The sequence below is a fragment of the Fopius arisanus genome, unplaced genomic scaffold (genome assembly GCF_000806365.1).
Source record: "Fopius arisanus strain USDA-PBARC FA_bdor unplaced genomic scaffold, ASM80636v1 scaffold00075, whole genome shotgun sequence".
In the NCBI taxonomy this organism is placed as follows: domain Eukaryota; kingdom Metazoa; phylum Arthropoda; class Insecta; order Hymenoptera; family Braconidae; genus Fopius; species Fopius arisanus.
Window position 1 is genome coordinate 613,332 of NW_011887814.1, and position 25,114 is coordinate 638,445.

The following is a 25,114-nucleotide window of genomic DNA, read 5'->3' on the forward strand; positions in this document are numbered from 1 at the left end:
TCTGATTAGTCGCAAATAATACTGAGTACACAATACAGCCACTGAGCGTGTGCCCGCACACGTGTTCTTTCCATTTGCTATTACTCAAAATATTATATCATCATCAATTACTCTCTGCCTTTTTTTTCGCGATTTATCCCTCCGGCCAATGTTTTCCTCCATCTATCACTGATTTTCTGCCTGAAAAAATCCTTTGAGGAATTTTTCATTAAGGGTTTTCATTTATTATTATTTTTTTTTTCCTTTCTGTTACTTTTTTTTTGCGTTGAAAGGATAAAATTCTATTTTATCGATTTTGTGACGTTGTAATTGAGTTTCCAGGCATCAGGGATATTCTATTAATCTTAATTGAAAGCAGTCTTACGACTCGTTCAATCGAACATTATCGATGAAATTCAAGGTTTTTATTTTTCAAGATTAATTGAGTTTTTAATGGACCGAGGGTAATTGGATTGTTATTGATAATTCATACTCTGTTGTTTTTGTTGCAGGAGAGATACGGAATGGCGGGCAACTGGAGAGATAACAGCATTTTGAGAGTAAGTCATTTGTTCTGGAGTAATTGCATATTTTTTTCATTAAAATCTCAATCCAATTCTCATTAACACTGCCCTACGAAAACGAGAAGAATTTTTTATTTTCAACTTTGGTTATTCGTCAGCTTTTCTCTTTACACATTCTTATTTATTTATCGCATGATTCCACCATAAGATCGATGAAAACGACTTCAATTGCAGTGTTTTAGATTTTAAATTTCCCCAGGTATTCGATGGGGTCATGATCCACCCCTCGTAGATTTTCCGTGAGATAGCCTAGAACGGCGGAATTTATACCTTCAGGATCGGTAATATTTCCGTGAAAAACCACTATTTGCGTAAAAATTCTGATGAGAAACATAAAATCTAAGGCAATAATTTGAAAAATGTTATGTATTCCCAAGCGGTATGTCGTGTCGTCAATACCTCTTGCCTGGGGTAGAGTTTGACTTTACGATCGCGTGCCAATAAATTCGTCTCGGAGTGCATTTTTTTTTTTCTTTTTTCTAAATCGAACGCACATGACTGGAAGCGGCCCTGTCGTCTCGGTGAGGGGATCCAACGTGTTTCGTATCTCGGATTCAGCCCCGATAGGTCGCGTGGCGGATATATGACTTCACAATCGCTTCGAAACGTGTTTTAACATAAAGAGGGCATGGAAAAAGTCATATTTCAGGTTGAACTGAATTTAATTCGAATTAGACAATGGGGATTTCGAGGTAATCGTAGGGGTGGCCAGAAAACGTCAATTGACCCTCCAGAAATGTTTATTATTCTGGGTAAAAAAAAATTGTAATCGCAATATTTTTTCCAAATTTTCAAAAAATTTCGAGAAAACTTTTCAGAATTTTTTTTTTTTAATTTTTTGAAAAAAAAATAGGGAAACAAAACAGTCGCATTTTCGGAAATTTTTTTTTATCATTTTCTAAAAATTTTTCTGAATATATTTTTTTTAAATAATAATGCTGTTTTTTCTAGTTTTTTAATTTTTCAATATTCTCAAAAAATACGCCATCTGAATTATAGAAAAAAAATTCTGAAAAGTCTTCGAGAAATTTTTTGAAAATTTTGAAAAAATATTCCGATTAGATTTTTTTTTACCCGCGATTGTTAACAATTATTATTCAGGCGACGAAGAGAATTAACTCCCCAAAATATAGAAAACCGAGAAAACGTTTTGAGAAAGAAAATAAACTTGGGTGAATTTAAAAAAAAAATGGAGAACTCTGACCCCTGGCAGCCTCGATTATTTTTGGATTTACTGCACCAATTAGAGTTCAGGAGAGTGCATTTTCAAGATCACGAAATTCCCCTAAACACTCACTATAAATATCCTCGAGAATTCCCCCAGCTGTTTTCGATACCGAAAGTCGGAATTTCTCCCTTAAAAAAAAAACACGCTTTCTAGTCAATAAAGAAAAGAATGAATGCCTGAAAAAGGCTTTAATTTTATCAACGATCTCGAAAAAAAGTTGGAATTTCCGGTCTCGACCTCACACCCAAAAGATAATTTGCAAAATGTCATCATAACTCCTCTAGAAGCTCCAGAGGATGATCACCTCTCAAAAATTCCCATCACACCGAGATTACCCAACACCATAAAAATAAAATGGTAAAATTGACTACACAAAACGGAGAAAAAATGACGGTGGGTGACGTCACATCCTTTTCAAGATCCACCGCAAATTGTGTATCCAATTATATAATTATACTGTTGTTTTTTCACTTTTTTGGTTTTTCAATATTCTCAAAAAATACGCCAGCTGAATTATAAAAAAAAATTTCCTATTCAAATTTTTCAAAAATTTTTCAAAACTTTTCCCAAAAATAAAATTTTTTTGTTTCATAAAAAAAAAAATCTGAAAAATTTTCCCGAAATTTTTGGAAAATTTGGAAAAAAATTATTCCGATTACAATTTTTATTCACCCGGGTGATTAATCGTCGCGATAAATATTAGGTTCCATATGAGGAATGTACAGAGAGGGTGAGAGGTGTTATGGTTTTTTAATTACACACTGGTGATGACCCTGCTAATTGCTTTGACCTTCCGCTTCCTAATCTCAATTATGGGTTGGAGAGCTGAAAACATGCGATTTGTGGCTTCCGCCATTTTTCGTAATTTGTTTTGCGGGGAATTTCGGTTTTCTCGAGGTAAAAGGAGTGGGAAATAACGCAATGGTGGAATGAGTTTTTCCAGAAAATAGGAAATCACCAGAATACTCAAATAATTTTCCAGTGGTGTCCGCGATTCTAGATAGGATTCCTTAAAAATCGTGGGGAAAACGCAAAATATTTCTTGTGAATCCAATAAATAATCTGTGATCAGTAACACAGCGGGTACATGCAATTATGGATGCACTGTGTGGTGAGAGGTCGGAGGGACAAGTACAGGAGAAATAATTGACCTCTGGCGTTATCACGAGAAATGATTTATCAGTGTAAACCCAACCCTTCGGGGCCGAAAGAGGAGGAGGGATTATTATTACTTCCTTCCGTTCAAAGTTGCCATTGAAACCGGAAAAAATGGTTATTTATGAGATTATCGAGATAATTGTGCTATTAATCTGCAATTAGTTCTGTGGTACTTGTGGGAGAAAAAATGTAATTTTTATTTTTACTATCGTCGATTCGCTTTTACCGAGGCGGGCATTGAGATTGGAAAATAAATCAATAAAAAAAGATGTGTTTTTTTTTTCTGTTTTCATTGCGACTCGGCATTTTCTCTTATCTTTTTAGTCTTACTGGAGTTGATACCAGCAGGCAATGATCAATCTGATTTGCATGAGACTTGCGTTAATTAACGTAAGACCGGTTATCTTTTGAGAGGGAGAGCATGGGGAGAGTACACAACACACCGAGTGCTTTCACATCCCTATTTACCCTTCACATTTACCATTTGTTGTTATATCTACTCAGTAATTAGCCAAGATGAAAGGGAATACCGATTTTTAGTCGTTATGAATTAATTAGTCCACCGTACCAATATTAATTATATCAATAAACATTAGGTAATTATATTTGGAATTTAATTAGGAGACATAGATATGAGGACGTGATCGATAATGAGCTCCGCAGATAAGCCGGGGATTCCCCGTCGATTTTACATTAAAAAAAAAGAAAAAACGAGTTTCATTCGGTTATTATAAATGAAGAATTAATTTTCAAATACAATTTTTTTTTCTTGACATTTTTTTAGGACGATGGGGTGATCTGATTGTAAGTATTTTTGAGGACATCAACTAATTATTGAATTTTATTCGCGAGATGAGATAAATATGAAAAAGAATTTCTTCTTTTTGGGGGATTGGTTGAAATTTCGATCACGCACGATATGGAATATGGGGTAGACAAAAGAGAGCGGATATTGGGGTGGGATAGGGGGTGGTGAGGCGTGGGTGGGGCGGTTTTTGGTCATTTATATACTTGGTGCGTCGTCTGGCTCCATGTCCCGCACCACTTCACTCGATTCTCCTCTTTATTTGTTCTCTTCCTCTCTGGTTTTAACCCCTTCTGGCTTCATCGTGCTGTCACACGATCCGGAAATTACCTGCTGCATTATCATGCATAGAGATGACCGACCTCTGACCTTTTTTTTTACGTACGTCACGTAAATGACTTTGTTCTGGTTAATTATTTTGGTTTTTCAAAGAAACAAGTGGATAATGGCATTATTATATCTCACCATTTTCAGAGATTTAATGCTATTTTTAGCCTCCCGGGTAAAAAAAAAATTGTTGTCGGAACATTTTTTCCAAATTTTCTAAAAATTTCGGGAAAACTTTTCCGAAAATGTTTTTTAGGAAACAAAAAAAAATTGGGAAACAAAACAATTTTATTTTTGGGAGAGGTTTTGAAAAATTTATCAAAAATTTGGATAGGATTTTTTTTTTTTATAATTGAGATGGCGTATTTTTTGAGAATATTGAAAAATCAAAAAATTATAAAGAAATTTTTCGAAAAGCTTTCGAAAAATGTTTTGAAAATTTGGAAAAAATATTCCGATTACAATTTTTTTTTATCTGAGCTCAGTATTTTTAATTCTGGTAATAATTATTGATGAGGAATTGATGAAAATTCGCATCGGAAATTCAGAGGCTATTACCGGAATTTATTTATAAAATTTGTTCTCCGAATTGATTTTTCAACGGCGAATCTAGTCAGTTGGGAATAAAAAAACTTTTGGTACTTTTCATTTTTAGGTCACAATGATTCAATTTCACATGAGGGGTGGGAAGAAAATTTTTCTCATCTCGAAAAAACAGTCGAACCATATGGTACCATCAGTACGTGGTGTCGTAAAATCCCCGAGTGAAAATAGGAAACAGTATTTTTTGTTTGATTACATACAGTCACGCAACTTTTTTTTCCGAACGGCTTTCGGTATTGACTCATCTTCCCCTCGTGGTAGCAAAAGAAAAAAAAAGAAGTGAAGACAAATACAAATAGAATATCCACCGATTTCTCATATCGAATATTTCGGCTGGAGAATGTATTTCTTTCGGATAAGGAAGGAGGAAAAATGCACGTGCCGCGGATATGTGAGGGAATATGTGGATAACTTTTGCGTATTGCTTTGAAATAATATTAATAAAATAATCCCTCAGGGAAAGTTGACGCTATATTCACATTTTCATATCCCCACGATCTTGACAAAGTGAAATAACAGCACTTCCCAGAACTCTCTAGCAATTTTTCATTTTTCTACTTTTGAATTTCGCGCTCTTCCTAGCAGCGGTACACTACACCCAAAAAATTGGCGGTAAAAAATTTAATTTGATACTCCATTCTTCACTAGAAGAGAGTAGAACAAAATGGTACGTCATTCTGTCCGATTCTTCCCTAAAAATAAAACGAAATCTTTTCAACGAGAAAAAAAATCAATCATTAATTATTTTTACAGATAATTGAGATAATGAGGTGCATGACCAACGCTTGGAAATTGAAATCCCCGTGACTCTACATTAGACTCATTTTTCACTCGAAATTTTGACCTTTCGTTTCCGTCTATAGGTTAATTATGTTGAGGCGTTGTAAAAAAAAATCTTGGTTGTATTTTTTGTATAAAAATAGTTTCTTTATTTTCGACCTCACCCGCATCTTTCTCGTTTTCAACTAATTGCCCCTGTTCCACATTGAGAGTGTGTTGACCCAACCGTCCGAGTGGCGTTTCCACTGTTGCCACATTGTTTCAAGTCTTTTACATGAGTGTTAAAAAAAAAGAAGAAAATCTTCGTAACGAGAAATTGCTTTTTGTTAATTACAATTTTATGAGTTTTCTGAGAAGATAGATACGAGAATGACCCCAATTGATAGTCCCGGAAATGACTACCTCGCGTTCTGCATTCAAACTCGAGTTATTTCAATGCTTTTAAACATGTTCATTAACATAAATCCACTATTCATTCTTTTACCTTGCAGAAATGAACAGCTTGAGGTGATATATTTGTTTTCATAATTTTCTCACGGAATTCTCCGGTCAAGCTTGAAATTCGGACTTTGCTGCCTAGATTGTAAAATTCATTTCTGACTGCTTAACCTAGATGTTTTATTAAACGCCTGTCCATTCCATTTCGTCCATAGGCTCATTATAATTTGATATTTCTATGCTTTGAGAATTCTATCGAAGCTTCATATCTTCCGAGCTGCGGACGTAAAATTCTGCTTTATGGATGGCGGTTAAATTTCATCTCACGAATTTAAAATTCTGTTTTGTAATCCGCGTAAGGAAAAATTCAGTTTTACAAACAGCGTTCGTAAAATTTGAAGGTTCGGACTCAATTTTGCATGAGTAAAGATTACCACGTTTTTTTACTTTACATCGAAAATGGCGGGCACTTCGAGTCCATGAATGTATAAAATTTTCCATTTCATAATTGAAAACCGTGAGATAAAATGCCCCGCAGAGGTGTGGAAAAAGCTCATTCCAAGTTCAAAATTCGTTTAGATCCGAAAGGAGCGAGTTTGTTGATTTTTATGAGCCCCTTTGAATCATCTACAATTAGATTGTTTTCACCTCATTCATTCGCGATGCAAATTCACTCGAGATTGATTAAAACCCACCCCCCAATGAGTGTAAAAAGGCTAATGAAATTTGACGCGTCAACCCCGAGGGCTAGTTAGTACGTAAAGTCCGTCTTTGTGTTAAATTATCACTCAGCGGTGATGAATAAAATTCACCTTTATATTCCAGAGACGGAAAATCAAAGTTTCAGATTGCATTTCAAAAACTTTTCGGCTGAGTATATTTTTCACCTAGACAATGTCAGTTAGTCTGATACAGTGAGGACATTTTTTTTAATTTGACGCATCCTCAGAGAATCAAAGGCACACAATTATTCCCTCTCGAAATATTTGATTAATTTTGAAATATAGTTTGATGAGTAAATGCCCGGTTAAAAAAAAATTGTAATCGGAATATTTTTTCCAAATTTTCAAAAAATTTCGGGAAAACTCTTCAGAATTTTTCAAAAATTTGAATAGGAAAATTTTCTTATAATTTAGACGACGTATTTTTTGAGAATATTGAAAAATAAAAAAAAGTAAGAAAACAACAGTATAATTAAAATAAAAAATTAGATGCGCCAAAATTTGGAAAAAATTATAACCAAAAATTTCCGATACAAATTTTAGAAAAATTTCTTTTTGTTTCAAAAGAAAAATTTCCCGAATAATTTTCGAAAAATGTTTTGAAAATTTGGAAAAAATATTCCTATTAAAATTTTTTTTGACCTGGGTGTACCTCCCGCGAATTAATGAAGTTCCAATAATTCAGACTAAAATCTCAGTGGAACTCCAATCCAATTATCTTCTCATCTCTCGCGGAAACAATTAAAATGGTATGATTTTAGTTTGAATTGTACGTGAAAACTATTTCTGCGGAGTTTAAGGGATATTCACACGATTATGCTCGTACATTTTAGATGGAAGAGGGTGAAAAGGTGAGGAAACGGAGAAGTAAGGAATGGGTATTTTCAACCCTTGGGGCGGATGCTTTCGCACGTTGAAAATAAATTGACGGTTCGTAGAGCCGTGACGAAATTCCCAGCGTCGGGGAATTCCTTTGAATTAAAGGGGCCATACTCCCGGAACGTTTGCGGAATAGAGGGAGATGGAGTTGATGTGCACATCTCATCCTCTACCTGTTTCACCAACTTAATTGCGGATTCACCAGAACATAACGTAGACGGCCACTTCCGCTTTTGCACATTATGTTGAAAAGATCATTTTGACTCACTCAACCAAGCGATGACTATGGGGTTTCAGGGTTTTGTGTGTTTTACGAGTTACACCGCATTTTTTTCACACTTTTTACTAGAGTTTGTGGTGGGCTTCATGCGAATCGTCTCTAATAAGGTGAGGCTATAAAGTGAAGGACAATTGAGGCTCAAAAATTTTACGATGAAACTAACTCAGAGTCGAAATTTTCATCGTCATTGTGGGAATTTCTGGGGAGAACTTCCTAATCCTTCGTAATCCCAAATTATGTTCAACTCGTTTTCTCGATTTTTTAATGCAATTACCGGAATATTCAGCCAGCAAATTGTTTTGTAGGAATTATTTTAAAAATTTCAGAATAAGAGTGAAAGTATGTGATCGTGTGGTCGTGCGGATTTTATTGTTCTTCGTTTTTTTTTTATTTGGCGAAAGTAAATTTTCTCTGTCGACCATTGCTAGCGAATTCATGCAGATTAAAACTCATTCAGTAAGGGTCGCAAATACTCGTAGGAAAAGTGGAAATGAATATCCGGAGGTACCCATCCTCTTCAGGAAATTCCATCTCGTAATTTATACGGTGAGATTCAAAATTGATATCGAGGGGTTTCACTCGTGTTTACATCATTTCTCTTTCATATCCATCAGGAAATCTCGAATCATCGGGTATCGATCACTTCTCACCTCTTTCAAGTAACCCGGGTAAAAAAAAAGTAATCGCAATATTTTTTTCAAATTTTCAAACATTTCTGGAAGACTATTCAGGAAATTTATTTTATGAAACAGAAAAAAATCGGAAAATACAACAATTTTATTTTTGGGAAAGGTTTTGAAAAATTTCCAGGAAATTATTTAAAAAGTTTTACGAAACAAATTTTTGAAAAATTTTTCAAAACATTTCCCAAAAATACGATTGTTTTGTTTCCCGATTTTTTTGTTTAAAAAAAAATTTTCTGGAAAGTTTTCCAGAATTTTTTTGGAAACTGGAAAAAAATATTCCTATTACAATTTTTTTTTCACCCGGGAAGGAAGAGTTGGGAATGAATTGAAAATAGGAGGACAATTATCTACAACTATTTTACACTCGCATGGAATAATTCCAAAAACAACACGTGGAAAAAGGACTTATCAAACGAATGAGTTCCGACCATTTTTTTGTATTTTTTTTTCGTTAATTCGACGATAAATCGTCGGCACCGGTGCTGAAGTAGAGAAGGCACTTAATCCAGTTCTCCCTTTTTTTCTTTTTCTTCTCGAGGTTATTCTTCAGTAGATAAGAGATGTTTAGTTGTTCGAGACTTTCATTGGACATAACTAACGCAACATCTGTTACCGGATGGGGTCATACGACTTTTCAACACCCAGAGTGATGTGACCGAGGGTAATGACAAACAAGTTGACCTACCACGTCTCTCACCCACACACTCCACCTCATATATTTATTTATTCTTTTAATTATCTCTTTTATCTCCCCCATGGATTTAAAAAAAAAGGCGCGCTTTCAATGCGCCACGCTTGAGTTAAGATATAACGCGGAAAAAACGGCACGACGGGAAAAAATAGATTCAATTAATAAATTCAACATTACTAGCATAAATAAATAAATAAATAATTCACAGGTGATTTTATTTTCAAGGGTTTTCAAAAAAATGATATGATTTTTTTTCTCCATTTGATTATACTTTAACAGATTGCGTAGTGAATTGAAAAAAGAAAGAAAGAAATGATGTAATGATGGTTTAATTGTTTTTTTTCTTGTTTTCTGTTCTAGAGAGAAGAGCATGGCGACAGATTTGGGGAGGATACCCTCAGAAACACGTCCAGCACTGCCAGAACAACACCGGTAAGTCTCATATTGATTAATAATTAACTGAACAATCGGGGGATTGAGGAAACGAGTGTGAAGGCATTGTAAAGAATTCGTTGAAAAATTCAAATAACTTTTTATGAATTCTTCATAGAAGTGAATTTTTTTTTCTGAGTCAGCGATATCTTGTCTCGCGAATTTCCGGAATCATTAAAATTTCGTGCATCATCGTCCATTCCCGAAGAGAAATACCGCACATAGGGTTTAAAAAATTAATGAAAAACCATATAGTGGAGTGAGTGGATGTTGAGAGCAGCTGGGTGTTACACACAAGAGGTCCTAGTAGCAACAGCTGACATTCCATGGGCTAAAATTCCTACTTTGTCGGCCATCTGTCACCTGAACTTGTGCGCGTGCGAGGGAAAACTCACTCTATCCAGGGGTAATATCAATTTTGACCCCAGTCCTTTCTTGTTCGACCTACCAGACTGTAAAAAATTAAATAAAATTCAATTAAATTCAAATTCGCGAGCTGGAACGATTGTTGGAATTCTTGGAGAAACAAAAACGACAAGTTGTGGAATAACTTGGATACAAGCGCAACAATTGGGGTGAAAAGAAAAAAATTATTCCGCGAATTGTTGAGATAATTTACTCTTGGTGTTAAATCCACTGGTTATTGGCTCATTTTGTTCTAGTAGTTTGTCGGGGAATCAATGGAAGAGTTGATTTTTTTTGAGATTGATACTTCGAGTCCTCGGTGAGACCCTCGACATAAGAATAAACAAAAAAAATCATACCTCAGAGTTTAAATAGGTCGTTAGCCCTCTCCGTGGGTCCAACACACTCGAACAAAAGAGTATTTTACGAGCGGGGTCATTTGGAGCTCGTTAAGCATCAGTTACGATTTTTCTCTTCCATTTTTTCCCGCCCATTCTTTCTCCAACGCCCATTTTTTTTCACCCCTTTTTTTGCCTCTCTCCGCACTTTTTCACTGTACAAAACACACAAAATTACGTCACTCTCCGACACCATAAAAAATAAATGAACGAGTTTGTCCTACATTTCCGAGTTAAGTGCGCGTTATTAAGAATGGAAAGAAATTAAATTTGTTTTGATTATTTTTCTCGTGATTTTTTACGGTCAGTGGAATTCCAGAAAAAATTAGTACCGCAATTTTTTATGCCTGTACTTTGTTTTTTCCATTCAAACGATATCTCGAGATGGATTATGAAAATTTCCCTATTTTCCATTCAAATTTCTACGGGAAATTGAGATTCTTAATTGATTTTGCATCGGTATCATTGAAATTTCGAATAAAATCATTGAACTTGTGCGATAAATCGTTGCCGAATGAGCATCAGAAAACCATTAAGAATGCGAGTATCGAACCGGAAATTTCACGGGCACCCCAACGGCATCAAAATGGCAAAATTCAGATAAAGATTCCCTGAGACTAGAGCGATGAGCGCTTTAGAGGTTGTGACTCAATAAAAATCGGCCTATAAAAATCACTCGATTGAGCTTTCCATCAACCCTTGACGTCCTGTAGCTTCCCGTAATAATCACTGAGTCCCAGTCATGCTCAATGAACTACCAACAAACCCTTTTACAGTGAAATAAAGCCCTATTACGTCAGCCACGGGGCAATGAAAAAAAAAAGTGTTAACCGGACAGATGATCAACAGGTGTGAACGTTGTAATGAAAGTCCAGAGTTCCCTAAACAAGCATCATGCACATCAATTATCGAGTTGAGAACCCCTCCTCTTTTTTTTTGTAAATCCCTCACTAAGTACTTGAATAAACAACAAACAAATGGCAATATTTACATGTACCTCGGTTGAGTCGTCAAACGTGATAAAATCGATGCGCCGTCCCTAACCAAAAAGTCACTCTTCCGATGTTTACTTAACCGATGTTATGAGCATAAGCCAGTGGTGACCCATTTTTAACTTTTCAAGTCGCTATACGTGTAGCCAGGCGTTAAGTCCGCTACATATGACCACAAAAGACCCCCTCACACCAACATATTCTCTGTACATTATTTTTTTGCTCTAAAAAAGTCACGTCGAGAATGAAAAGACTTTTTTCCGAGAATCAGAAGTCCCCGCCATTTTAGGGTGTACTCCAAAATGGCGGCAGTTAGATTATCATGAGATTATGAATTTCGGGGTTAATCCGGGGGAAATTAATGAGGAGTTTTGGAATTAGGATTGGAATTTCTTGGTGTTGATGAAGGGTTCCTCGAAAAGGATAGACCTTTTTTCATTCCATTTTGAAACCCTTTGCGAAGATGGAGATTCTACATTGTAGAAGATGAATCCGCGGTGCTCTTTTCACGAAACATCACTCTAAACATTTCACCTAAATATTTCCACCTCCAGGAGCAAAAAGTACGAACTATTATTCGTGACGTTTGATCTTTGCCCCAGTTTTTCTGAAACAATGTACTATAAAAAATAGTCGAGAAGTGGGTAACAACCGGTAAAAGGGTCGTCTTTAAAAACTGCCGAAACGTGGGAAGTTGGGTTGCGATACCAACGGCATCTTTAATTAAGTCATTAGAACCCAACGAGTCGTTCCCGAGAATACCAAAACGATCGGCACGAGATTTTCCCACGGGAGCCTCGAGGAAAATCCAACGATCGCTTTTTCTGGTGCAACGATACTTCCATCAGTGGTTTTACATACAAATGCTGACTAATTAATTTCATAACCTAAAAAATCTGTTTTAAATAAACAATCGATTTTTTAAATGGTAAAGTTGAATCAACGAAGATGTCGACTTTATGGCAAGTGAGATTCAAATATCGGTTACACCACCAGTAACTACCGCACAAATTCCATGACAACAGAAATCCCAGAATACCGCACGTGTGGCGACCTCTAGACGGTGGCGTCACTGAATTACGGACTTATTGAGAATAATCCGAGCGTAGCGGTGGCTCAGGATTCGGTGTGTTACCTCGATCGGTTACACACGGATGATTTTAAACCTGCGCACACGATCACGTATGGGTAAAACCGAGGAGCTAATTAGCCTGCGGTACACCAGGATACTCCAACAATCGCTGTCTCCCTTCGACTTTCTCAACGGCTTTTGACTCGCGATAGTCGATCGGAATCACTAACCGAGGTTCAATTGGTTAATCAACTGCAAATGCCAGGAGAATAATCATTTGTTCAGAATTTTCGCTCATTATACAACACACGGGACAACAAACTCAATATTCATTAAAAAATAACAACACTGAGAACCCGAGTAAAAAAAAATCGGAATATTTTTTCCAAATTTTCAAAAAATTTCTGGAAAACTTTTCAGAATTTTTTTTTATAATTTTCTAGAAATTTTTACGAATATCATTTTTTCTTTTAATTATACTGTTGTTTTCTTACTTTTTTATTCTTCAATATTCTCGACAAATACACCATGGAAATTATAAAAAACAATTTCCTATTCAAATTTTTGAAAAATTTTTCAGAAATTTTTTCAAAATTTGGAAAAAATATGGCGTTTACAATTTTTTTTTTACCTGGGAAAGTGGTGGACTGAATATATCCAATATATATAATATGTAAAGAACAGCATAATGGCTGCCGCTCAAAAATCACCTCAAAAAACACTAAACCGCCGAAAGATCCACAATTAATTCACTCACCCTCAAAAATTCCTCCATCCGTGTTTTCCTAAAATTTTCACTGCGGAAAAATCTCCATCTTCAAGTACTGAAGAAAAATTACTTTTCACCTCTGAAAAAAATTCCACAATGGTCGGTTAATTGATGTGCTTCGTTGGTGGAGCATCGGAAAAAAAAATTCTCCGGTCTAATCGAAACCCACGAAAACCGAAATAAAATACAAAACGAAAAAAGTGCGTTCCTTCCGCGCCATTTCTCCTTGATACGCTCCCACGAGTCTCTCAGCAACTTCTTGCTATCTCCTCGTTATCATTATTATTATTATTGTTGAATCCCTCAACAAAAAAAAAAAGAGAAACAACCGCCCCCAAGAGGGGGATGCACAAGAGAATTTATATACGTATGTTGAGGAGAGTATTCGGTGGGTATACAACAATTGTCCTTCTCCTCTGGAGCGTCCAGTCTTCGCCTCTTTCCATTGTATCCACTCGGTTCGTGTCCGGATTCACTCCCCTCCCCCCACCTCTACCCCTTGTCTATCTTTACTGTTTTCTTCGCTTCCTCATCCCGAGTCGTGCACGGATGCCGAGACAAGAAACTAAAAACCCAACGAGTCTTTCTCCGAGCAAAATGTCACTACTGCTTCAGGGATGAGGGGTACAGGGGATTCTGCTACTTCCGGTTTGTGTCTCATACTTCACCTCGGCGGTACAGACTTTCATTCCAATGTCTACTACTTTTTTTTGTCATTTATGAAAAGAAAATGAGGGAAAAAATGTCGGGTGGGCCGGGGGTGGTTGTAACGATCCAATTTACCCACTTTTTTTGTTTCATGTTGAGTGTTGAAATTGTTTTTTTTTTTGTTCGGGTTTATCAGGTGAATATGTATGAAAATTGGAGCGTGGAAATCGGTGGAATTGATACAACCGATATCTCCCTAATAATGAAAATCAGTCGCGAAGTTGCGATTTGCACTTGGAATTTTTCGCGTCGCTACGAATTTTCTCGCATTTTGCCGGAGCTAAAAAAAATCACTCGATCCCCCTTAAACGTAACATTCGCTTTAAAGTATCGCAAACTTTCCTAATACAAAGCATCAATTCAATTCCTCCCTCCCTCCCCTCTCAACGCCATTTTTTCTCCACCCTCCCTCCCATTTTCGTTTCACGAGCCAAAACTCAACTTTATCTCCGCTCATTTCCCGGTAATGAAACTTTCCGTCCTGAGTAAAACTGTTTTTCCTTTGCTCCTCTACTTCTCACGCCCTCACTCCCATATTCTGTTTCTGTTCTTTGGTATCCGCCATTTTTAGTGGATACTGTGCCATCCCAGACAGATATACTCCGGAAAAAAAAAAAAAAAACTAGTACAAGGAAAATACGTGCTGAGCGAGAGTTGGAAGAACGAGAGCTTTACGACCGTCAATTTTATCGACGTTTTAACCAAGTTCAAACCCTAAGCTGCATCTCTCATTCCAGTCCTCACTCCATACGAGATGTTTCTCTTTTCTCTAACCTACAGGTTTATGATCACACTGCCAGCAAGCTTTATCACCTGTCTTTTACCTATTTTTCCTGGATATTCTCCGTCTTTTTACTGCGAATTTTGAGGCTAGAAATAGCGTTTTATGGAGAAAATACTTGAGCGAGCTAAAATGGTGGAAGATAAATTCAATCCTCAATGATGGTTATCGTTATTAAATTCAGCTCCCACTGGCATGTGTAGAAAAAAAAATGTAATTTCAATGACTTTCAGCATCAATTAGATTTTCGTAATCCCAAAGGAATTTTTGGTAAAAAAAATGTGTGTGAGGGTTGAAAGAATCCAATCACCCTCAGCTTGAATACAAAACACCCTGGTATCCCCTTTACAGACTATTTTTCGACTCAAGAGCAAGTTATTGGGGTGCATGCACGTTCTAAACCCCATGCGGATGCGGTTCTTCTTCTACCACCTTTCTGAGAAACGAAATTATTGATTTCCCAGTTGGCTGGTACCGAATGCAGTGAAAGAAGTCGAGCGAGAGTGGATAGGGGAAGAGTGTGTGCTTGGAAACTAAACTCCCTCCATTTTCTATACTGAAAAAAAAAGTCATCCTCAGACATTAAGGCCCCTGTACGCTTTTTCCTAAGGATTCATTTACTTAATAGAAGTGTGCATCCTCATTAAAATACTATTTCTCTAGGCGCACCAGCTCCATGCGGTAATCATATTGTTCAGTAAGATGGTTATCATTACATTTTATTGATTATCATCCCCCGGGTGAAAAAAAAAATTGTAATCGGAATATTTTTTACAAATTTTCAATACATTTCTGGAAAACTTTTCGGGAATTTTTCTTTTGAAACAAAAAAAAAATCGGGAAACAAAAGAATTTTATTTTTGGAAAATGTTTTGAAAAATTTTTCAATTTTTTTTTCAATTTTTGGAATTAAATTTTTTTTTAAATAAAACGGTGGTTTCCTAACTTTTTGAATTTTCAAAAATCCCAAAAAAAAACCCAACCGAAATAAAAAAAAAAAATCCTGGTAAGGTTTCCCAATTTTTTTTTTTCAAATTTTCTCAAAATTTTCTGAAAAGTTTTCCCGAAATTTTTTGAAAATTCGGAAAAAATATTTTGATTCCATTTTTTTTTTATCCGGGCTTGAATACACTCGATTAATGAGTATCAATATTAAAGAATTTCGTCAATGCATTTCCACGAGGTTGAAAGAAAAAAATGGCGGAAACTGGCGCTCAGGGAAATTCCGCTCGATATCCGATATCTCCAGAATTAATTGATTAAAATCCATTATGTCGAACTTTTTAACGGAAATTCTTCGAATTCTCCACTGAGATAACTTTCATTCCCGCTAATCGTCAATTCCTATTCCTCCATTATTTGTTCATCCTTTTTTTCCGGTTCTGCAATTGAATTTGGGAAAACTAACGAACGCTCGTTCGCATAATTGATTGACGCAGAGTTTCGAGGACGAGTAAACGTTTCTAGAAACAAAAAAAAAACCAGGAAACAACAGGAAAAATTGGACATTGATGATTTTGTATGGAACGAATGAAATTCTTAAATTACACTGTGGTTTCCTGAAAACATTGGAATGCCGTGATTCACGCGTTTGAAACAGATTTTTCCATTGCAGATCGACACAGAAAAATCGAACATGGAAAATTACTCCATTGGTTCATAGAGATATATTTTTTTATGTTCATCCGTGGTCAATAAATTGCCGAATGAAAATTTGCGAGCGGCAAAAAATTTTTTTTCATTCAATTCGACTCCTGATTTTTGCTGTGTGCGGTAATCCCCGATATTTCAAAATATTTCATTGACGCAATTCAAATGGGAAAAAATTGATTCCAATCGGTGAAACATTCCTTTGTTCTCTTATTCAATTACGCAAAAAGGATTTGATTGGATAGAGGATTGTTAATGGTCCTGTCGGCCAGCAGAGAAATTTTTAGTGGAAAAATCACATATGAAAAATGACTAACATTTTGAAAAAATAGCGGAAAAACACATGACCAAGGATTTTCCCCCGTTAAACGCCGAGATATCGAAATGTAATTAATGAAAATGGATTAGATAAATTGAAATATCCATTTGCGTTACGAGACGATAGCATTTAACCATCTTTTCCTTGAATATTTTCGTGCCTCCACCCGGAGGCAGTTCTCTCGCTCTAATAACCCCAACAAATGACCCCCATAAAAAACAAAAATCTATGATACCAAAATGACTTCATTAGTGCTAGGCCAGATGCTTCAATACCGCATGAAACAGTTAACATAGTTAAAGCGATAAGCCGTACAGAGCGTGAACGAGCTTTGTTCCATGTTTCCGTCGATTAGTCATACCGGATTAATTTGGTGTCCGGTTAAATGCGGCCATAGGTCCACTACCCTCTGGCCAAACTCAAAATAGATTCCCTCCGACAATCCCAATATCTTCCTCTTTACCAATACATTCAATATACACACCCCACAAAAATTATTGAAAAAAGAAGATAAAAAGACGTTTTGAAAAAATGGCTCCTACCGGTGCGTGAAAAATTCTCCAATCCGAAATAATTTCCGCTTAGTGATTCCACCATCATTTTATCCCTTCAATAATAATAAACGTAAAAATCAAAATGTGCATGTATTTCGATCTCCTCTGGAGTCTATTTCTTTCATTCCCTCTTTTGCATTGAGGAGAGAAAAAAGGGGGAACTTGTCCCGTGGGAGGTAACCGCGACATGGATAACGGGGTTTACCACCCCTTGTGGCCCCACGAGGTGTCGAATCGATACGGAAGTCGACCCCCTCCTCCCTCGGCCCCTTTATTCTCATTCCAACCGGTGGGCGATCCTATGGGATATGACTTCGCGACTGGACGCAATAGATCTGAGTTTAAAGAATTTTTTCAGATATCTGTGGGAAACAATAGATGAATTATCGATGGATAATGTGTAATCAGATTGGCGAATTAATTATATAATTACACAGGTAAAAAAATGTAATGGCAATATTTTTTCCAAATTTTTGAACATTTCTCGAAAAATTTTGCGAAAATTTTTCAAAATAGATTAGATAGTTTTGAAAAATTTTTCCAAAATTTGTTTCGGAAATTTTTCAAAATAATTTTCTACAAATTTTGGGGCATATAATTTTTTTATTTTAATTATACTGTTGTTTTCTTACTTTTTTGATTTCTCAATATTCTCAAAAAATACGCCATTTGAATTATAAAAAAAAAATTTCCTGTTCAAATTTTTGAAAAATTTTTCAAAACCTTTCCCAACAATAAAATTGTTTTGTCTTCCGATTTTTTTTTGTTTCATAAAAAAAAATCTGAAAAATTTCCCCGAGATGTTTGAAAATTTGGAAAAAATATTCCGATTACAATTTTGTTTTTACCCGGGTATATAATAACGTTTTGAACCTACTAAATGCAGCTTTTCAAATATCATCCATCTATAGGTATTGACGTACAAAGATTCAAAGAGTAAAAAACTCAATGTTTATATCAACTATTTACAATAATCTTTTTCACTATTCATTGTTTTCCAAGGGAGAATTTATTTTCATCAGTAATTAACTCATCGTTCCTGTCAAGTGTTCATTAATCCACGAAAGTCACCGGGAATAACTGTTATCCTCGTAATTCCCTTTATTGATGCGTAAAGTGAAAATTATTAATCTCTTCAAATGACTAACCGACATCACGTCATTGATCATCGGTGGATTAATACACAGGGATAGTTAACACCCCATCCATTCCGTGATCAAGCGCACATAAAATTCCATCAATAGTCCTTTTAGAGTAATTGCATAAAACAACAAAGGAATTTTTTTTAATAACCTAAAATTATCCGCCGGGTATTTAAAATAGCACGAGTAGATAACCTGCAAAATTCCAAACGAAAGCTTCAATATCCCGCCATATTTTCGCCTATTACAGAAGATTCAAATTTTTCCGCCAAAAAAAAATCAATTCTACCGAATCATTTCATCGAATCAAAAAAATATCTGTTCCTCCGATCTTTCCCGATTCCTCTAAGATTTTGAAATTTGAAATTTTGAAATAAAAAAAAATTTTTTTTATTCCACCAAAACAATTTCCATCGATAACTCGACCACTAATGATACTAGAAAGTTCATCACGGAGACTTTTTCAGCTGAAATTTCCCTGGCTATCCCCGAGGGTTATTATCGACCCCATGCCCATCATCATGACATGCTCTAGGTGGAAAAAAAAAATATTAAACAAAAAATGTTCATCTTCACTGAATCACGAGTTCTCACGCACTCCATATATCCCTCTACCCCCGTTGAAATATTCACATTCACATGTACACCCCTCACCCCCTACTGTCCCCAGTGGTATTACGTGCTCGGGATTCCTTCGACGCGTGTCCTGCGACGTATCTCTCGATACCCCTGGCGATATTAACGCGTCTTGTAGTAGAGGCTAGCCACTGGGGATATAACGGACTACCAAACAGAGGTTAAGAGGGGTGGGTGGTGGGTGCAGAAACTTCATACGCGAAACGATATATCTGCAACGACGTATCATGTATGGTGGCAACACATATAAAGAATTGTCCACACGAAAATATATACGAGACGAAATGAAACGGGTATTTCGTCGGTTTTGAAAATAAAGGTCAAGAGGGGAGGATTTTATTTTTATGGATGTATATATCAAGCTTTATGAACGTTCTGCTGAAGACGGAGTATCACCGTGCTTAGAAGAATAGCAATAAAATGCTATTTAAAAGAAATAAAAGTTGTCTCACAGATTGAGGAATTATAGTTAACAAGATTTTCGTTTCTTTGCAATATTCAAATGCCATTACTCGATTGGATTTGCCATGAAATATTCACGGGAAAAAATTAAAGATATTTTCCCATTTTCCTTTTCACATTCATTCATCAGCTAGTCACAATTGCGGAAAGTCTATGGAATATTCGAAAGGTGAAAAAACTCCACCTACATGGAAATAATAGAAAAGGCCACATCACCTGATCTGCGGGGAACCCCCGAGGGTTCATCGCCCTTTTTTTTTTCTCCTCTCTTCGAAAAAGAACATAATAACCGTCAACCACAAGTGCTGGCTGTCATATTCACCCTCCGCGATATAAACCGTAAGACATCCCACCATTACATCAAACGTGTTATTCTCATATCACTGTCTATCTTCTGAAGAAATTTCCCTTCTCGGATTAAAACGAGAGGCATAAAAATAACCCAGAACGAATCATCGGGGGGTTAAACACCTCCCAGGTAGGCTGGGGTGAATGAGGGTTAAAAACTGCAATTTTTCTTTATTAACCCAGGTAAAAAAAATTTCCGAAACAAATTTTTGAAAAATTTATCAAAACATTTGCCAAAAATAAAAAAAGAAAAGTTTTCGATAAATGTTTTGAAAATTTGGAAAAAACTCTTTTTACCTGGGAATTGCCAGAATTCTTTTTTGAAAATTACCACATCATTCTCCCGCAAATATTGCCGGAAAAATTACCGTCGAACAGCAGAAGCCTCGAGATTCATCAAGAGCAACAAGACAAACGTTCAAATCCGTGCGGATATATGTCAGTTCACTGTGGATAGGGGCAGGAGGGAACGGGGGGGCACGAGAGTGTACTATACCCCCCATGTGGCAAAATCGTTAACCACATTGACGAATAGTCTAGCCTCCCATCCCACCTATATCCCTGACAGGTTGGACCATCCAAGTCCCATAGACCTATCGATTTCCCATAGTTCGTGATAATAACGTATTTCATGGATGTGTGGTGTACCTCTCGCGACCCCTTCTTCCCCTTCCCGTGACCCCTCCCTCTCCCAATCGACCCCTTCCACCACCAACCGACCCCTTCCGCCATTCACCTGCTAAAACTGGCATGTATATGGATATATTTTGACAGTCTGTTTCTGCACTTGATATAGGAATTCGCGTGCCCTTTGTGCCCCCCCCCCTCATGATGATGATGAAGGGAAAAGTGTTAGGAGCTCATGTATTGCAATTCATGTATGTATCCAACTATTTTTTTTCCAATTGTCCCCTCTCGCCCCTCCATCAAATGCAATTTTCCAATTCCATGTACGATTTTCCTCGGAAAAAAGTGGGTGTGACGGTAAAAAAAAAAAGTTTCGAGTTTCAACGGTACAGAGTGACACAGACACTCCAACTGCATTTCCATGTTTTATAGTCCGAATGGTTTTATTTTACCTGTTGTGAGCTATATTTTTTATTCAGCAAGGATAGAAGAGGGATTTGATGGAAATGGGATTGCTGGGTGGGGACAAATGGTTGAAACAATGTTTTGGTTGTTTTAGGGGTAAAATATGGTACTGGTGGGTGGATGGGGATTGGGAGGGGAAGGAATTTACGATTTTAGTGGGTATTTTGCGCGACTATGATGATTCAATTGTTTGGCAGATAATTGGGGTGCAATGTTTGATTGTTTGCAGTACCATGCTTCGGGATTTAGTGAGGGAGTTGAGGGCCATTGATTGAGGTAAAATACCGTCATTTCAAGAAGTAGCTCCTCAGCAATGGGTTAAATTCACTTTTCGATTTATCCTGCAACTTTCCCCGGGCGGCCCGGGTAAAAAAAATTGTAATCGAAATATTTTTTCTAAATTTTCAAAAAATTTCTGGAAAGTTTTCCAGAAAAATAAAATTCTTTTGTTTTCCGATTTTTTTTTGTTTCATACAAAAAAAATCGGAAAACAAAAGAATTTTATTTTTCAGAATGGCTTTGAAAAATTTATCAAGAATTTAAATAGGATTTTTTTTATATAATTTAGATAGTGTATTTTTTAAGAATATTGAAAAATTAAAAAAATAAGAAAACAACAGTATACTTTAAAAAAATTATATTCGCAAAAATTTCAAGAAAATGATAAAACAAAATTACCGAAACAAATTTTTGAAAAGTTTTTCAAAACATTTCCCAAAAATACAACTGTTTTGTTTCCCGATTTTTTTTGGTTCAAAAAAAAAATTTCTGAAAAGTTTTCCAGAATTTTTTTGAAAATTTGGAAAAAATATTTCGATTACAATTTTTTTTTACCCGGGTAATTGCACTATCTCTTATAAATTCAACAATTGATGCACATGCAGGAAAATTTCGTCCTCCGTAACGCACAATTGCCCTCATTTCGCTGCATAAATTCCAGAGAACACACTCGACAAGATTTCCTTTGTATCTTTGTTTACAAACTAAGAATTTCCGTTTCCTTTCACGTCGAATTGTCCCTCCATTCCATTCTTTGATAAATAATTAATAACCCCCGGGTCTCTTTTATTCCACGGAAAAACTTTGCAATGTCGTTGGCTCTCTCTCTCTCATTCCCCCATGATTTATGTAAAATGGTGGAAACTAGTGACGACATGCAGCTATAGAATGAAAAACGGAGAGAAAAAAACAGAATTGGGAGTAAGAAATTGAGCTTTGACGAATTTACTAGAAAGTGAGTGGAGATTTGAGAAGTTCGATTAATTTCAACTTGTCATGTTCAAAAGGAGTTGAGTGGGAAAACTGGGAGTGCGACTGTGGACAGCAGAGAAAAAGGAGAGAAGTTACTGCCCAATAAACTTGATGGAAAAGTTTTTATCCAAAACTTTTTTCCCACTCTCACTTTGTCAGAGGCAATTCGAGGAATCTTGGGTTTGGCAGTCATATTAATTGGATCATTTACATGAAATTATACCCCACATTAATGAATTTCTAAATCCCTCTCGGTCACCCGGGTAAAAAAAAAACTGTAATCGAAATATTTTTTCGAATTTTCAAAAAATTTCGGGAAACTTTCCGATAATTTATTGAAAATTTGGTAAAATTATTCTCATTACAATTTATTTTTACCCAAGCATATACTTGTTCAAACCCCGAAAAATTAATTATTCCATTTTTTGAATTATTATATTAATTTTTGTTTTTGAAAAAAAAAAAGGGAAAAAATGCAAGAATTAATCGTTGCGTGATTCCGTGCGCATTGTGATTACGACCAATGTCCCGTACACCCCTCGGCAAAAAAAAAAAAGTAAAAATAATTATAAGGAGGAGTTCTGCCACACGCACATTCATAACCAGCACCTGCCCCAGGAATTTATCCCGAGTATCACGCGATGGGTTAGAAACATCAAAATTCCATCTCCAAGTTGTTTGTCACTCGACCCCCCCCCAAAAAAATGACATGTTCATATTTATAGAATTTTCTCTGAACTATTACACGCTCTTATTCTTTCCCAAATGTCTAAATCCATAATTATTTAAATAGTGAGAGTTCTGAAGACAAGTTGTATAGGGGGAATGGAAAAATACAGGCCGAGCAACAAAGACTTCTAACTCCATTTCCTTGAATGAATATTTCTTTTTTGAGGTATTGATTTGCTTATGCCCGAGGGCAAATCGGTCCCATGGAGTCCGGAATCTTCGGAGGTTAAACTTTAATTAATCCAACTTGGCCCCCAAGAATTCCGCCGCTTGACGAGGCGAATTCACTCCCTTCCCCTCCATCCACACAATTCTTGCGTGGCAAAGGCTTAGATTGCTTCTCCAAACTTCCAATTGCCTTTAGAATATTTGTCCAACTTTGATAACTTCTCAAGTATCGTAGACAATACCAATCAATGACTCTCGTCAAAACTGGTAATTAATACGTATTATTTTTTTGATTACAGAGTAACGAGAGGATACAACACCAGAGGATTCGCAGACTAAATATGAAGGTAAGCTCTCATTACTCCAAAACCAAATGACTCATTGTATTGATTTTTATAGTGTAAACTTTCGTGGCTATTAAACGCGGTGATTATCTACCCCAGTTTCTTCCTCTCAACTTACCCGGAAGCATTGAAAAATCACTCTCATCCCTCCGACTCCTCTTAATCACCGAATTGTTATGTAAAGCACAGTAGTTTGATAATGAATAATAGTGTTCTCCAAGTTTTATCGTGCAGGGGAATCGGATTGATGCTGATACTCCCACTTGCCCAGAATAAAGGAGAGGTTAGTTGCTAAAGTCCTTCCGTTATCGTCTTATTTTCCGGAAGCCAAACTCAAGGAGGGAAGGCAATATATATACAACCCCTCACTCACTTCTCAATCTCAGAGGGTAATGTTTCCAGATTTTCTTATCACTCCAATGAGATATCGCAAACCCGACATTTTTTTTCCTATTTGCAGTACTTTCTATTTTTCATTCCACGCTTGAATAAATTCGAAATCAAATCCGTTTACAAACAAATTATTTATGGTTCATCATGGAATGAACAACAAATGCGATAATCTGTTTTTCGAGGGAAATATCGTGTGGTATTTCCTCACGAAGAGAGAGAAAATTGCTCATAAATTCATAAAAATTTACCTTGGCTCACCTGTAACCCTCTATATCAATAATATTAATTATTTCACTTCACTTAATCATCATTTAATCACGTGCCGGAATGAAAATCCTCACGTGAGCTCTGACTACTCCCAAGGGTGGCCGAGGTTAACACGCGAGTGTAGGTGCGGTGAAATCGTGATAATAATGCCGCGACGTTATCGTTTTATCCAATTGATCGAGTGCACACACCCTTACCACCTCACCCCTTTTCTCTTTGACTTTTACATCGTGTTATCGCCTTACGTCGACACTCCCAGTGGGTTTAGCTTGGTCATCCAATGTCTCCCTTCTGCAATAATGACATCTTTTTTCTTCTTGTTTTTTTTTCTTTTACCGAAAATCTCATGTTTTTTCCATAATCGTGGATAATTAAACATGTCCTACTCGGGTAAAAAGAAATTTGATCGGAATATTTTTTACAAATTTTCAAATAAAAACGGGGAAACTTTTCTGAAAATTTTTTTTGTGAAACAAAAAAATCGGGAACCAAACAATTTTATTTTTGGGAAAGGTTTTGAAGAATTTTTCCAAAAATTGGAATAGGAAAATTTTTTTATAATTCAGATGGCGTATTATTTGAGATTGTTGAAAAATTGAAAAAGTAAGAAAAGAACAGTATTATTCAAAAAAAAATTATATTCACAAGAATTTCTAGAAAATTATTTTAAAAATGTTCCGAAACAACTTTTTGAAAAATTTCTCAAAACATTTCCCAAAAATACAATTGTTTTGTTTCCCGATTTTTTTTGTTTGAAAAAAAAAATATTTCTAAAAAGTTTTCCAGAAATTTTTTTAAAAATTAAAAAAAAATATTTTCATTGCAATTTTTTTTACCCGGGTAACGAAATGGATTTGTTGTTATTCAAGCTGAGCACAACCTATTTTGGTTGAAGTTGTGGAAGAGTTATTGAGATAATGAAAATGATTGTCGAGAAAAATCGATATCTTCTCGAATATTTATCATAACAGAAAGGAAATGATTAAAATTCGTGAAACTTGTGAGCGTCGTTATTTATTTTCCGCCCATTCTCTCCTCGGGG

The 25,114-nt window shown here is 36.0% G+C and overlaps 1 protein-coding gene across 1 annotated transcript in view; it reads left to right on the forward strand.

The window, feature by feature from the left end:
- Window positions 1-25,114, forward strand: part of LOC105269870 (insulin-like growth factor-binding protein complex acid labile subunit) — an 81,608-nt gene that overhangs the window by 37,759 nt on the left and 18,735 nt on the right. Inside the window, exons 3-5 of the mRNA XM_011310443.1 lie at window positions 492-539; window positions 9,521-9,592; window positions 23,368-23,415. Of these exons, the coding sequence (XP_011308745.1) occupies window positions 504-539; window positions 9,521-9,592; window positions 23,368-23,415 (156 nt within the window). The 5' untranslated portion in view covers window positions 492-503. The remainder of the gene's footprint in view (window positions 1-491; window positions 540-9,520; window positions 9,593-23,367; window positions 23,416-25,114) is intronic.